We start from the raw sequence: 16,588 nt of genomic DNA, 5'->3' as shown, positions 1-16,588 counted from the left end.
GATGAGCATGGGCCTTTCTTGTAATTAGCATAACATATTCCTGTGAAGTATGGAAGACTTAAAGTGTCTAAATTGAAACAAATCAAACAAAGAAATGAAGCACAACAAATACACATTTTCATTTACTCAATTAAATGTTGATGCCTTCATGACCAGGTTAAGCAAATGAGACAGAGGACAACTATGTAGAAGAAAATATGTTCACTTTGCCTCGTATTACTAGCTTGACAGAGTTCTCCATGTGTGCCCTGGTGTTCTCATGTTTCCTCACTTCCTCATCCCTCACTCCTGTAACTGTCCATGCTCGATCTGTCCCCGTTATTTTAAAAATTGAAATAAGTCATTAGCATGACTGCATCCAGCTGGCCAAACCTTTCTGGTGTACAGCTGGTCGAGAAGCTTTGCATGTACTGCTTCCCTTTCACGCTAGTCTGCTGTCTCAGGCTGATCTGGGATCAGCTCTTTCACTGCAGTTTTTCCGCCAAAGTTCTCCTCTCAAACGGGTCTTTGAGGAATAGTGCTCGTGCTCGCCCTCGCCTGTAGAGACTATTCCTGACGGAGCATGCTGAAACTATTTGAGTACACTGATTGGCTAAATTGTATGTCACACATTTATATCTTTAATCAGCAATTGGCTAAACTGCTTCATAGACCCGACCCCTGTGGGCGCTTTCTCCAGCGACATGCATGAGACATGCATGAGACATGCATGAGACATGCATGAGACATGCATGTCTTTGTATAATTTGTATAATTTATTATTATTATTATTTTTATTTATTTTGTGCCTCAAGGGGGGGGGGGCACCCTAGCGCCCTCTATTGACCAGTCGCTACTGAGTTTAATACATGTTCCCAAGACAAATAATAAAGGGACATTTGTATTACATCACAAAATTCACAATGTACTGCATGTTTAGAAGAAAACAAATAAAACCATAACATTTTTAATGACCGGCTTAACTGATCTCATGAGGATAACCTCAGACTAGTAGCGCCAAGATCGAAGAGTGGCCAATGGTATGCTGTTGTTCAGTGGTAGAAACCTATCCCTGGAGTGGTATGCTGATGTTGTTCAGTGGTAGAAACTATCCCTGGAGTGGTATGCTGATGTTGTTCAGTGGTAGAAACATATCCCTGGAGTGGTATGCTGCTGTTGTTCAGTGGTAGAAACCTATCCCTGGAGTGGTATGCTGCTGTTGTTCAGTGGTAGAAACATATCCCTGGAGTGGTATGCTGATGTTATAAGAGGTATTGCATCCAAAAAATACATATCACCATCTATATGTATATATATCTATTTAACTTCATATCGTAATTTGATTTGTTTTAATTTAGGGAGTTTCAATCTTCCATACTTCACATGAATTAAACTTTTAGCTATTTAGATGGAAGTGACAGTCAGAGTGCAAAGGTCAAGAAAAGCTTGAGGACACGATAATCACTTTGTTCTTTTTTTAGGATTGTTTCAATTTAGGTATGTTAAAGCTTCAACAGAGAAGCCCATATTCTTTGCTTTTTCTGTGCTCTTTTGGCACATGGGAGTGGTTAAGAAGAGAAGGCGTCATCAACATGAGATTCTAATGTTGTCTCCAGCTGTGACAGTGATTCATGATGCAGTGTTGTTTGATGTCACTACCCTTCAATTAATTTCCTGAAAGTCAAGCACAGAGAACGTTTATTGTAAACCTGTGGGATAAAGTGACGGATCACACTGTGATGAACAGAATCTCCAAATGAATCTCTGCTGAGGTAAGACACATGAAACGCTGAAACAAAGTATATATGAAGTTTAATTTATCATGAATCAGCATCAGTTACCGTTCTAATATACTGTATTTGTGACATTTTATTTTACTTCTACTACTTCTGTTATATGTTACTTCATACTTCTGCTCCGCTACATGTCAGAGGGAAATTTGTACTTTGTACATTACATTACATTTACTCAACTGTAGTTATTGGATACTTTGTTGATTTAAGATTTACATAAAGTTAAAGATGTATGACCAGTTTATAGAATCATGCATTCAAAACTTGATGGAAGTAAAAGTGCAAAAGTATTATCATCAAAATATACCTCAAGTACCTCAAGCAAAGATGCTCATAATGCAGAAGGCCCATTTTAGAATAATATATTATTATATTATATGTTCCCCAAGTTCATACTGCAGTGTCTGAAAGCTGAACTAAATTCATCTTCATCTTGTGTTTCTTGTTCTCTTGTGTTTGCACATTGCTGTAGAAACAGTTTTTATAACAGGATATTTCAATGTGAACACTGAGCAGAGTATTCACGAGATTTGGGATTTACGAAGTCTATTAGGTCAGATTGTCTGGTTTCTTTGACACCATGGCTGTAGTCTTTACTATGAACCTGTAACCTGAGATCCAGTAGAGCTGAGAGAGATTTGACTTGAAGCAGTTACCGTTCTAATATACTGTATTTGTGACATTTTATTTTACTTCTACTACTTCTGTTATATGTTACTTCATACTTCTGCTCCGCTACATGTCAGAGGGAAATTTGTACTTTGTACATTACATTACATTTACGCAACTGTAGTTATTGGATACTTTGTTGATTTAAGATTTACATAAAGTTAAAGACTTTATGTAAATCAGTCTGCATCATTCTATGAATGAATGTCGGTGACTCACACAGTATCTGCTTTCTACAGCTGCTTTATAGGCTACTGTATGAAAAGCTCCTTCAGTTGATGAAGTCCCTGCAGCATCTGAGGGCACAAATATTTTTGATAAATCCGTGAGAAGTACTGCGCAGAGCAAAGTGCCATAAGCACGGGCGTTCACTGTGTTAACCTTCATTAAATAAATTCCATGAACACAAAAGGCTTATCAGCATAGGCTATAATCATACTGGTCGAACCGGTTATGACAAATGTATTCTGCTTTTGCATGACGCTGTGGTCTGATTACATCAGCATCAGAGACTTCCATCTTTCTGTTTTTTAGCAAAGGTTGCGCCTCATGCTGTAGCCTTGAATCATATTATCTCTCTTTGTGGTGATGTGTGTATTGTGTTAATGTCGTGATGCTCTGAACCATCGAGACATGAGGTAAAGCTTTCAGTTTGCTGAGCTGTCATCATGTTTAATTGTGATTGCCACAGCTGTTTCAGAGCTATGCAACGCTTCAGATGGTAAAAATGCATCACTCCCACAGGTGTGTGCGCTCCATTGTTGTGTTTAGTTTCTATGTTTAGTTAGATGTAGCCTACATTACAGATTTTTTGGGTCGTTGTTTTTTTTGTTACCTGAAATCGTTTGCGATATCTCATCAAACTAGCGAGATCTTGTAACTGTACTGCTCTTTTTTCTTTTTCTTCAACAGTTGATTTTTTGTTTTCTTCTCCATGTCCCCTCCGCAAGATCCTTTTCAGGAACACATACAATCAACACTGCAGTTATTAGTCATAGTAATCATGTCAAAGAACTGAAAATAAAATTTGTCCAGATTTGAACAACTGTGAAAAACTGTAGTAAGCAGAAGGACACGAGCACCTCTGATCTGTATCGTGAGAGTGAAAACAGATATTTGTTTGAAGGGTTACTTTGCAGAGTGTGATGTGGATTACAAAGGACTGAATGATGTTGCAAAGTGTACATGATAGAATGGATCATGTTGAACAGCAAGAGAGGGGATGCTGTCTTTGGTTGTGGCCTTGGTTGACGGATGATCAATCAAAGGAGTTTCCTGGGTGACTGGATTTAGTTTGGTCCTAAAGATTGAAAGCTGAACATGTCACACTATTAGTATAGAGAGGGAGGATTTCACAACTGAGTTCAGATTTAAACAAGTAATATTCTTCAGCATTACAAAGTGTCAATAACCATTTGTTTTTTTATATATATTTTCTCAATCCAGTACCAAAGTAACTGATGCTGAAGGTGAAGACCAATCACTGATCATGAAGGCCACATTTTGTACAAGAAGGGAGTTCTGCGCCCTCTTCCTCTTCCTGAATGTCTTTGTCTTAATCTCTGTGCTACGTCACATGGACATTCTGGAGGTGAGAACTTGGTTTTAGTGGGATCGTGTGAAGGGTGGACCCTGTTTGAAATGTTGAATATTAGTCAGGTTTTTGGATATTGTTTTAAAATGTGTGTTTTAATGGTCTTCATTGCAAATAAATACAATTTGAGTTCAATTGTATTTTCCCTCTCAATCCTGCACCTTGACTTGTTGACAGCATCAGCTCCTGTAGTTAAAGGATAAAGCTGGCAGTATTCTATACTTTAGAGCAAACCTCCATGTGTTACAACCCACTGGTTCCCATTCGTTCTTACTGAGACATACATCTCAACAAACGGGTCAGAAGTATAGTTATTAAAAAGCCCCATGAAAGTGTTTGTAACAGGTTCTATTTTCTGCCTTTTTTTGCATCTGTCAGAGTTGTATCTCTGACTGAATATCCCAAAACATGAATTTCAGTGAACAAAACTTTGAAATCACACGAAAAAACAATCTTTGAATTTAACGTTCACTTTCTTGCCTTGTGTAAAACAGAAAGCAAGATTATCTTGAAACTTTCCCCCTGGGTTAATGTTGAGAACAGTTGTTAGCAACCCTCCAAATAATATTCAAATCTTGGCCCTTTTACTTTATTTGGTTCATTTTTTTTCAGTGCATATGTTTGATGTATCTTTGACACCATCTCTCTCCACCCACTGCCAGTTTCAGCCTAAATTCAACTCCACCATCATCATGCCGAGAGTCTCCACTCACCCGAACGAGATTCACAGCTTCTGCACCTTCCAGCCACTGTCCCCTGAGGACGCTCTGGAGGAATATCTCATACTCGACTCCACTGCTTGGCCTGAAACTCCACTTTTGCCAGCTCCTATTTCCCTGCAGCAGACCAGTGATCCAGCCCACAGCAACTTCACCATTCTACCAGGGAGGAAAGGGGGAGAGTGGCATGTAGGGGATCAGCTGGAGGTCATGATACAAACCTCTGACTTCCAGGGTCGTCCCAAGAAGTCTGGGGGGGACTTCCTACTCGCCAGTCTGCACAACCGGAAGCTTGAAGCAGGTGTGGCTGGGCAAGTGGTGGATCATCTGAATGGGAGCTACTCTGCTGTCTTCTCTTTACTCTGGGAAGGAGACGCACAGGTTGAGGTGATGCTAAAACCATGATGTTTAATGTAATGATATTGTAAGTGTTTTTAACATCATAATTCATTGTTCACGAAGCCCTGCCCTAACTGTTGCTATGCCTGTTAACTTCCACTTCTCACACAGCACATATGCAGTTTGTTCAGCTGACAGGGACAGATGTAACACTCAAAGACTCAGTCATTTCAGACTCTTTAATTTCAGACCGAAGCAGGTTCTCATGATTGTAGATTTATTTTCACCCTCAAACTGTCATTAGCAGATTTATTTACCTGTAGCTACCTAGTTAGTCCTTGTATTATAATGATAATTAAAAAATGCTGACATAATCTTGTTTGGCTGATGTGGATGGTGCACACAACGTCTCAGATATCAAGATCGGCTGGGGTTTTAAATCCAATGAAACAAGACAGCACTGCCAACGGCAGTTTAGTCTCGAACAGCAGCAGCCAGGAGGCTCACACATACTGGGGAAATACTACACAGTAGATGTGCTAGTTCTGAAGGTAACTTCAGAAAATATATTTTTACCTAACCTCTACATACTCCTTGGTGTTGGAAGTAAGGCTATATTATAATGTCAGGTTGGTTGTCAGGTTATGAAGGTAGCCAGTTGGTCAGATGTTCATGCTAAAATTAGCAGATTACATGAAAGCAGACAAACAGAATTAATTCCCTTAATCTGTAGGACTGTTTCTCTTGTGTTTTTTAGTTTTGAACAAGTTCACAAAAAGACAACTCCCTCTCTAAACACTTACCATGCAGAGTATCTCTCCTGCTATAGTCCCATGCACACCACTTCAACATGTTTTAGAGCTTGACAGACCTGCCATGCCTAGGTACTGTTGCTAAGCTTTGATTGTACAATCGCTGTTCAGGGAAGGGTTTAGATCAGGGGTCCTCAACGTTTTTTCAGGCCAAGGACCCCCAAAGGAGCAGGGACCCCCGACTATATAATTATATTGTATAAAATTGTGTTTTATGTTAAACTGGGCCTAGTGCCATGTATAAACATACCTCTTTATTCTGCATTCAACACTAAGCTATTCAAATAATACACAGGTTAATATTTTCATGTTTTTATTTTAAACATGTGCAAGGTACAGTGAGTAGGGAGGCCGTGCCACTGCCATTCATAAACATACCTTGTCAGCTGATACCAATGCTAATGTCAACATTGTCTGTCAATTGCATGATAATCATGCATACAAGCTATTCAAACTGATGTTTTTATCTTAAACATAAATGTGGAAACGAAAATGAGTGATGGCCTATTCGTGCCACTGCCATGCATAAACATACCTGTTATCTTGCATACAAAACTGAACTCATGGACAGATTCATGTTAAGAATTTTTTTTTTTTTCCTTTTTTTTTATTGTCTAATCAACCAAACATTTCGAGGACCCCCTGCAGTACCTCTGCGGACCCCCTAGGGGTTGCGGACCCCCTGTTGAAGACCTCTGGTTTAGATGAATTGACAATTCTCCAGAGATGATTGTCTTGAATCTTTATAAATGTAACGTGTGGAGCTATTCAATGTATTTGTCTCAATTGATATGCTGACCATGATTGACTTGGTGAAAACTCTGGTTCTCTATCCCATCAGGTGACTCTGGTTCACCCTGGTGAGGCCATCTCAGTGCTGAACAGGCTGAACAGAGAACAGCCCGACAGGATTTACTTCAAGAGCCTCTTCCGCTCAGGCTCACTCTCTGAAACCACCCTCTGTAACGTCTGCCTCAGGCCAACCCAGCAGCCGCTGTGCAACTACACTGACCTCCGTACAGGCGAGCCGTGGTTCTGCTACAAGCCAAAGAACCTGAGCTGTGATGCCAGGATCAACCATTACAATGGAGGATGGAAATCAAAGGTTCTCAATGCCAATGAGGAGAAGCTCTTTCAAAGGTGAGGAGGCAGAGAGACTGGAATTTTGTGTGACTTCTAAATACGTACATCCAGTGTTACCTTTGTAACTCCTTGGTGGAATGTTTCAGAAGTTTGTAACTACATGCAGCTAAGATTGAATATAAAGATATTTTTTTCCACTTGGGGGCAGCTCAACAAGCTGTTAACATATGATCACCTTGTAAAGTAGATATGGCTGAAATGTGAGCAAACACTGGCCTATTTAACACCAGTTGACATGGAGACATTAGCATTCATTTGGAGTTGTGTTTAATATTTCTTCTCCCTTTAGCTGTATTTTGGTCTTCACCGACATCGGAGGGAAATAACTAACTTAATCTAAATGTGGCGCTATGTTCAACCTGCTAGTCGCTAACATTGTCTGTCTGCGGTTAACTGGTTGGTAGTAAAAATTGCCCTTCACTTGGCGGGCAACTGTGGCGAAGTGGAGAGCAGGGTTGTCCTTCAATCAGAGGATAGGCGGTTCGATCCACTAGTCCAGGGATTCTTAACCTTTTTGACCTCGGGGCCCAACTTTTCAAGCACAAAGTGTCCCGGGCCCATTCAAATATTAACACTGTATTGGTTTAACTCATTGATCTCACTCTTGGTTTGATTTGTATTCAATGACTATATTAAATCCGCTTACAGTTTAACAAGCAAAACCCTTGTCAAATAAATGAGATGATACAATGTGATGATCACAAAGACATTTATTTATCATGTGTATGTAAACCTGCATACACAACAAGAAGCCCAACAGGCTAACAATTCATGGAACAAATCAAGCTAACACAAGAACAAATGTAAAGGCTCAAGTCAGGCTTATTAACTAAAAAATAATCAAGAATTAGATTTCACTACAGAAAAAAAAGAGGGTCTCTCAAAAAATCTGAGAAAAAAATGCAAATTTGACAAATAATATGTGGTAATAAAATAAATACATTCAAAATAATAAGTTTCAAATTAAATAAACTAGAAATAAAATTTAAATAAAGTGCAAATGAAGATATAGCCTTATCATACGTGAACTCATACGTGCCCACCTCTTAATGAGACACTTGGGCCTCTCAGACACGATCAGATCCAGTCTGGGTGGAATGGGGGAAAGGCTCACTCTCAGAGTAGCCTCCAGTGTTGCTCTGAGTCTGTTTCGGGCTTTGGTCTCAGTTGTGGCCACACTGGAGAATCCTGATTCTCACAGGTATGTGGTCGTGAATGGGAGAAGGTGTTTCACAGCCCTCAGTGCTAGACATGGGTACTCCTTTGAGACAGCAATCCAGAAGGAGCCCAGGTCCAGTTTGCCCCACTGCAACTTTAAAGTGCTGTCGCTGGGATTCCAGATGTGGGGGCAAAGCAACATCTTCTTCAGTGGGATCCACAGAAAATGGGTCTAAAATCCACGTGTCCGTCTCTGGGATCCTCAGGAAAGTAGTCATCGAATTTCTCTGCCAGTTGTGAGAGGTGCTGAGAGACTGAGTCACTGATCTGCACCTGAGGAGAGTTTTCCAAAATGTCAGACAAAAGTGGAAACATGTCCATCCTCTTTTCCTGGGCCCTCTTTGTCCACAAAGCAAGTTTTGTTTTGAAAGCTTGAAGTTTGTCTGCAACAACAAATATGTTGGTATTTCTCCCTTGAAGTGAGATGTTCAGCTGGTTCAGCAGTGAAAAGATGTCACAGAGGTAGGAAAGTTTCACTGTGAACTTTGTGTCAGCATAGTAATGTGCCAGAGGATATTTTTTCTCAGTGAGAAAAGAGAAGACCTCATTCCTCAGCTCAAACAAACAACTGAGGACCAGTCCTCTTGAGAGCCATCTCACCTCACTGTGATAGAGCAGCTGGACATGATCTGCTTCCATGTCCTCAGTTCACAGCTCTACTTTTAATGAAGTTGATGGTTTTCACACTCGCATCCATCACCTCATGGAACTCTGGTGACATATTTTTTGCTGCAAGGCTTTCACGGTGGAGAAAGCAGTGGGTCCATTTCGCTTCTGGTGCACGATCAAGTATCTGCTTGACGACGCCGTTATGCCTGCCGGTCATTGACGCTGAACCATCACTGCACACCCCAACACAGTTCTGCCAGTCCAGGCCGTTCTCAGTGAAGTAGTTATCCATGCAGCCGAAACATTCCTGAGCCGTAGCTCGTGTTGGTAGCTCTCCACAAAACAGTATGTGTTATGTGGGAGTTCGCAGGTAGGACCCAAACGCAAGACCACAGGAGACAGAAGTTACTATGAACAGGTTTTATTTCGAATGTGTGAAGGTGTGGAGCCCGTGGTCCGACACCAGAGTGGCAGAGCGACGGTGTGAGGCCCGTGGCTCGACACCGGAGGGCTGGCAGCTTGACGGCGAGAGTAGTCCGTGTCACACAAGGAGGGCAGAGCGGCGGAGTGTAATCCGTACACACAAGGAGGGCAGAGGACGCCACGGGGTTGACCCGGGTGAAAGACGGTACGACCTGACAACCCCAGACTGCAGGGCCAGAGCTTATGTAGTGCCAGGAGACTCATTAGTGGGCCCTGAGTCTGGTGTGTCAGGCAGCAGGAGGTGATCAGCTGGAGTGTCCTCAGCTGTGCACACTCAAGGGTGTGGCCATGGAACGTCAGGTCAGACAGGGATCCTGGATCCTGACAGTACCCCCCCCCCCCCTTAAGGTACAGATTCCAGACGTACAACCAGACACAAAAAAGGGCGGCCGGAGGGGGTCCGGAGGAGGGATGGCCCCACAGCTAGAAGGCCGGCCAGGGTGGGCGGAGGGGGTCCGGAGGAGGGGTGACTGGTTCTGACCGGCCACGGGGCTGCAGAAGAGCCTCGGCCACAGGTGCTCCGGCGGACGGCCGGGCGGGCGGAAGGGCTCCGGACACGGGTGCTCCGGTGGACGGACGGCCGGGCGGGCGGGAGGGCTCTGGAGAATAGGATGCTGGTGCAGCAGTGGCAGGTACTGGAGGTCTCTGCTGCCCCGCGACGGCAGCGGGCACAGGAGGTCTCTGCTGCCCCGCGACGGCAGCGGGCACGGGAGGTCGCTGCTGCTCAGAGACGGCAGCGGGCACTGCGGCGGCAGGAACTGGAGCTGGCGCTGCGGCGGCAGGAACTGGAGCTGGCGCTGCCGTGGCAGGAACTGGAGCTGGCGCTGCGGCGGCAGGAACTGGAGCTGGCGCTGCGGCGGCAGGAACTGGAGCGGGCTGCGGCGGCAGGAACTGGAGCGGGCTGCGGCGCTGAGGCGGCAGGAACTGGAGCGGGCTGCGGCGCTGAGGCGGCAGGAACTGGAGCTGGCGCTGCGGCGGCAGGAACTGGAGCTGGCTGCGGCGCTGAGGCGGCAGGAACTGGAGCGGGCTGCAGCATAGAGGCGGCAGCGGCAGGAACTGGAGCTGGCGTAGAGGCGGCAGCGGCCGGGAGCGGCTCTGGCTCCGAGACCGCGAGGTCCGGGGATAGCTGCGGCTCCGAGACGACAGCCGGGACTGGAGGTCGCTGCTGCTCCGGGACGGCAGCGGCGGGACCTGGAGGTCGCTGTTGCTCCGGGACGGTAGCGGCGGGAACTGGAGGTCGCTGCTGCTCTGGGATGGCAGCAGCGGAAGCTGGAGGTCGCTGCTGATCTGGGACGGCAGCGGCGGGAACTGGAGGTCGCTGCTGCTCTGGGATGGCAGCGGCGGGAGCTGGAGGTCGCTGCTGATCTGGGACGGCAGCGGCGGGAACTGGAGGTCGCCGCGGTACGGAGACAGCGGTGGCCGGAACTGGAGGTCGCTGCTGCTCTGGAACGGCAGCGGCGGGAACTGGAGGTCGCTGCTGCTCTGGGACGGCAGCGGCCGGGACTGGAGGTCGCTGCTGCTCTGGGACGGAAGCGGCCGGGACTGGAGGTCGCTGCTGCTCTGGGACGGCAGCGGCCGGGACTGGAGGTCGCCGCGGTACGGAGACGGCGGCCGGGACTGGAGGTCGCCGCGGTACGGAGACGGCGGCGGCCGGGACTGGAGGTTGCTGCTGCACTGCGACGGCGGCGGCCGGGACTGGAGGTCGCTGCTGCACTGCGACGGCAGCGGCCGGGACTGGAGGTCGCTGCGGTACGGAGACGGCGGCGGCCGGGACTGGGGAAAGCTGTGCCGCAGAGGCGGTAGGAACCGGAGCTGGCTGCGGCGAAGAGGTGACAGGAACAGGAGCTGGCTGCAATGCTGTCCGAATACGGGGAGCCGGAGTCGGCCGGGCCACCGAGTGTTCCGCTACACTTGCTTGGCTCCCTCTCCGGCTGAGAAGGTGCTTGACCATATAATCAGAGTCCCCCAGAGGGTCAAAAACTCTCATCAGAGCCGCCACAAAGTCCACATAACCCACAGTATTAGGCTGATCAAAACTTAATGTTCTCGCAGCCCAGTCCAAAGCCCTTCCCCGCAGTAATCCAACCACGTAGGCGACCTTGGACCCGTCCGAGGCAAACGTCTGAGGCCGACGGTCAAACACTCGTCGGCAAAGCAACAGGAAGCCCTGGCACTTCCCCAGTGTTCCATCATAGGGAATTGGAGCCGGCACAGGGGATTCCCAGACCGGCGGAGCAAGGACTGGAGGGAATAGTGCAGGTGCTGGAACTGGTGGAGACCTGACTGTCCGGGCTAGTTCCTGCACGAAACAGCCAATCCGAGAAATTTCAGCAGTGACACTTCTCACCTCCTCCAGCAGGCTGTTAGGGCCGTACAGTGTAGCTGCTCCTGTGGTTGCTGGGTCCATTATGGTCAGGTCGTTCTGTTATGTGGGAGTTCGCAGGTAGGACCCAAACGCAAGACCACAGGAGACAGAAGTTACTATGAACAGGTTTTATTTTGAATGTGTGAAGGTGTGGAGCCCGTGGTCCGACACCAGAGTGGCAGAGCGACGGTGTGAGGCCCGTGGCTCGACACCGGAGGGCTGGCAGCTTGACGGCGAGAGTAGTCCGTGTCACACAAGGAGGGCAGAGCGGCGGAGTGTAATCCGTACACACAAGGAGGGCAGAGGACGCCACGGGGTTGACACGGGTGAAAGACGGTACGACCTGACAACCCCAGACTGCAGGGCCAGAGCTTATGTAGTGCCAGGAGACTCATTAGTGGGCCCTGAGTCTGGTGTGTCAGGCAGCAGGAGGTGATCAGCTGGAGTGTCCTCAGCTGTGCACACTCAAGGGTGTGGCCATGGAACGTCAGGTCAGACAGGGATCCTGGATCCTGACAGTATGTCTTCGTGCAAACTACTGTCCCAGCGATAGCGAACAAAAACCAGCAGCAGTGGGGCATTCGTGATATCAGTGGACTCGTCTAGTTGCAAAGAGTAAAATGGGCTACTTTTTATTCTTTCCAGAAGCTGAAGCTGTATGTCTGAGGCCATGTCCGCGATACGGTGACTCACAGGGTCGTTTGAGAGTGGGATAGTCAGCAGCTTCTTTGCAGCAGCCTCCCCAATCATCTCACGGCACATATCCACAGCGGCAGGCAGAACCAACTCCTCCGCTATGGTGAATGGTTTCTTACTTTGTGCCACACGTCTGGCTACGAGGTAGCTGGCTTTCAAAGCACATTTTGAGTTACCAGTCAGTGACACGACAGACCTTTTCTGCATTTGTAGCCCATTTTCCTTTCTCTTGAAAAATTCCACCGGCTTTCCCACGAGCGTTGGATGTTTCGTCGCTACGTGTCGCTTTAGTTTCGAAGGCTTCAGTGCTTCGTTTGATAGCATTAGCCCACATTGCACACACTGAGCACTTGGCTCTGCCTCGTTGCCTCCGTTCACAAAGCCGTACTTAAGAAAGTCAGGGTTGTACTTGCGCACACATTTAGACTTTTGGGGGGTATGGCACCACTGTCATCTTCATTTTTTCTTTTTAATAACTTATCCATAACTTTCGCTACAGGCTAGCGGCTAGCTGAGTGTCTTCTTCTGCTTATTGGAGCTTGTTAAACAACTGACTGACGCATTACCGCCACCAGGTGGTGGGAAGCTATATTGTAACTGAGCGTCTCATGGACAACAGTGATATCTCTGGTGTCTTCAATTGATAACCTATGCGGTCCCGCGGCCCTCGCGGCCCACAGGTGCAAAACTGAAAGTTTTTTGCGGCCCTCTAGGTGGCGCTCGCGGCCCACTAGTTAAGAATCACTGCACTAGTCGCATGTCGGTGTGTCCTTGAGCACGACGTACATTCAGTTAACCTTTAGTAGCTAGCATAGCATATGTCCGAACCCGAGTTAATGATGTGCTAAAGTACTCTGCTGATGTTAGCTCCACACGTTTTAATCTACAAACGTAACATTTTAGAAATGCATATCTCCTTCCAACCTCTCTGGGCAACGAGTTTCACTATTACACAACGTTTAACCATGACTAGCTCCAGATCAACAAAACGAGCCTGAAAATGAAGTAAATCTGAAAGGATTGCATTGGAGTTTATAGAGCAGAGCTGTATAGTTGTCAGAGTTGGCCAAAGCGCCACTTTGATTGACCAGTGCGCGTTAGATTGGCAGGACTAGCCAACGGGTCAATTGGTTTATTAGGTTTCCGGCATGAAAGAGCTCCATCCATAAAATATGTTGATGAGAACGGTGAGACTCAACCAAAACAGTTTAGTTTGCCGCCTGTAAAACTCTAAAATGAAAGATGCTAAACAATCTGTAGATAGTTATCATTATCTTTGGGTTCATCACTGTGAGTGGCACCTTGAACATTATACAGTCATTGGACCCATTACTTTTTTGAATTAGTGCCATTACATTTACAAAGTAAGTTTTGTGTGATCTTGAATGAACTTTCTAGCAGTTGATTCCCATTTGTGTTTGAGTGCTTGATTTTTCTAGTTTGATTAAATTATTTTAAATGTTTGCCCTCCTTTTGTATCTATGTCCTTAATGTTGAAGTGTTTTTAAGAGATATATTATGTGTGCTTTTCTTCAGTGGTGTTAACTTGAAAGTCTACATTCGGGCTTCAGGACCTGCTAGTGTTACCATGTTGCCACAAAAAGAAGGTAAAGCATGATATTGAATATTTATTTATTACTGTTACTGCCACAACTTCCTATAACAATAATTCAAAACAAAATGTGTTTCAGACAATGGTCCTCATGCAAGAACCACTTACAAACAGATTTGTTCTTTAGTGGCTTGTACGAGTTTATTACAGTTGTTCAGAACTGTCATAACAGTCAATATTGAGTCTGAAATACCTGTATAAATTACACTTAATAATTATGTTCACATTTTACTCTGCGATTTCAAATTATAGGCTAATATAGTTCTAAATGTATTCATACAGACTAACTTCATCATCATTCATTTGTACTGGCTTTTGATGCTATTGTGTAACTCCAATATCTACAGTATACGACCATCTCATACTGCAAAACAAGTTCAATTATTTGACCCCTTTCTGTTGCAGTCATCAATGACGAGACATTTTTCATATGGAACCATTTTTTCTTTATTTCAGTGACAGTGCGACCCTCAGGTGACACGGCAATAACATGAATTGTATCCCATCCCTTGACTTTAGCAGGTCCTTTGATGTTAAAAATTAGAGACTTTGCTTTATGGATCTCTGAATGCAGGACTTCAATATAGGACATATGACAGCGTTATATGCTATTGTTGGGGTCACTTATAATTCTCTTGAATGCCCACTCATTTACGCATAAGTGGCATTCATCATGTTTACGCTGGTCATTGACACGGTTATCTGAAGTTAGGAGTGTTTGCTGAATCTGTTGTGGTACACTCGTACGAGTTTACCGTACAACGACAAATTATGAGAAAGTTCAGGAAGAAGCGTAATACATTATTCTGGGTAGCATTCTCCGGAAGAGAGATTAACAGTATTCAGCCAATTTCAAAAGAGTTCTGTGGCTTCAGCTGTTAGCAGTGTTCATAGTCTCTCGGGAGTAAGGATAGTACTTAAGAGGTTCATACAATCACTTTATACTTTGGTTTTGGTTTTTCTTGGGATAACCCCACCCTTATTCTTTAACTTCCTCTCAGGTCAAACACAGGTGAAGAGCAGCACTGTGACATCTGGACCCTCTGGTTACTACTACCAGGGTGTGTGGCGAGCACTAGGTGGCACCACAGTCCGCGAATTCAGCGCGTCTGCCATCAGTCAGTGTCTGAAAGGCAAGGTGGTCCACATGTATGGAGACTCCACCATCAGGCAGTGGTTTGAATTCCTCAACGAGGCTCTACCAGGTAGCTGATCCACAGGGATTTCTGGCAACAAATGATTTTGTTCCCACTGCAGCTTAATGTGTTCCCCCTGTCATACTTTCAGGTCTTAAGAAGTTTGACCTGCACAGCCCGGAGAGAACAGGACCTCACATTTGTTTGGACTATGCAAACAACATCTTAGTGACGTTCCGCTCCCACGGTCCTCCTATCCGTTTTGACCCCTTAGACACGAGAGAGCTTTGTTACATTGCTAATGAGCTAGATCACTTAATCGGAGGCCCCAATACTGTCGTAGTTTTTACCATCTGGGCTCACTTCGGCACTTTCCCCATGGAGATCTACATCCGGCGGCTGCAGAGCATCCGCAGGGCGGTGGTGCGGCTGCTGGACAGGGCTCCAGGCACGCTGATCGTCATCCGGACAGGGAACCCCAAAGATTTAAACCTTTCAGTGTCGCTATTCAACAGCGACTGGCATTCGCTGCAGTGTAACAAGGTGCTCAGAGCCATGTTCAAAGGACTGAATGTTCATCTGATTGATGCCTGGGAAATGAACCTGGCCCACCACCTGCCGCATAACCTCCACCCACCACCTCCCATTATTAGGAATATGATAAACCATCTATTGTCCTACATATGTCCTCAAAATGGCAGCTAGATGTTTGTGTCTTGGGGGAGAGGAATGTGGATTTAAGCACACATTGAGTTTACATGTTATCTCTGAGTTTCCACCAAGTTCTACATTATTCCAACTCTCACGTGACATCACAATAATCCAGCTGCTGTGCAAGGTAACTGCTAGCCTAGCTATGTTGAAATGTAACAGCTAGCCTAGCTATGTTGAAATGTAACAAAATCCCACTTCCAACACTTCTTAAGCCCACTAATTAACACTGTATATCTCTTTTTGCTTTGCTCTCTGAGTACAGCCAACTTTAAATTCTTGATGACTGTGACTTTAACAAAACCTGTATATCTGTCTCAATATAACATATACTCTAGATCAGGGATTCCCAAAGTGGGGTGCGAGCTGCCTCTAGGGGGTGCGCGAGAGGAAAAGTGTAATGGCGGTCTGATGGTGTAATAATATTAAATATTTAAAAAAAATGTAATTTTTATTTAAAAACTGTCAGGTGGGACATCTGAAGCTATCAGTCATAAAAGAGGACAGGGACAGAGAGAGAGAGAGGAATCGGAGGCGAGGGGAACGGAGAGGTGCGTGGGGAGAGACCGGGAGAAGAAATCGAGTCAGAGGAAGATGAGACGGAGGAAGGAGGAAGGGATTGCACAGACAAATCGGGAGCACATCGGCCCATCGCGGAGTCAAGGTGAAAAAGAGGAAACGAGAGTGAACATCAGACTGGGAAAAAAAGA

At 45.7% G+C, this 16,588-nt stretch overlaps 1 protein-coding gene across 1 annotated transcript; it reads left to right on the top strand.

Annotated features, from left to right (window-relative positions):
• Window positions 1-1,682: 1,682 nt before the first annotated feature.
• Window positions 1,683-15,872, top strand: LOC306795598 (NXPE family member 3-like; the record flags this gene model as incomplete). The annotated part of the gene is made up of 7 exons (XM_079294154.1): window positions 1,683-1,751; window positions 3,888-4,032; window positions 4,698-5,141; window positions 6,747-7,045; window positions 13,956-14,026; window positions 15,033-15,236; window positions 15,319-15,872. Exons 2-7 carry the CDS (start codon window positions 3,931-3,933, stop codon window positions 15,870-15,872), a joined length of 1,674 nt encoding a protein of 557 aa, XP_079150280.1. The 5' UTR covers window positions 1,683-1,751; window positions 3,888-3,930.
• Window positions 15,873-16,588: the final 716 nt, after the last annotated feature.

Source organism: Melanostigma gelatinosum (assembly GCF_949748355.1).
Source record: "Melanostigma gelatinosum genome assembly, chromosome: 22".
In the NCBI taxonomy this organism is placed as follows: domain Eukaryota; kingdom Metazoa; phylum Chordata; class Actinopteri; order Perciformes; family Zoarcidae; genus Melanostigma; species Melanostigma gelatinosum.
The sequence above is the reverse complement of the archived record's forward strand: the minus strand, read 5'-3'. Positions and strand labels throughout refer to the sequence as shown.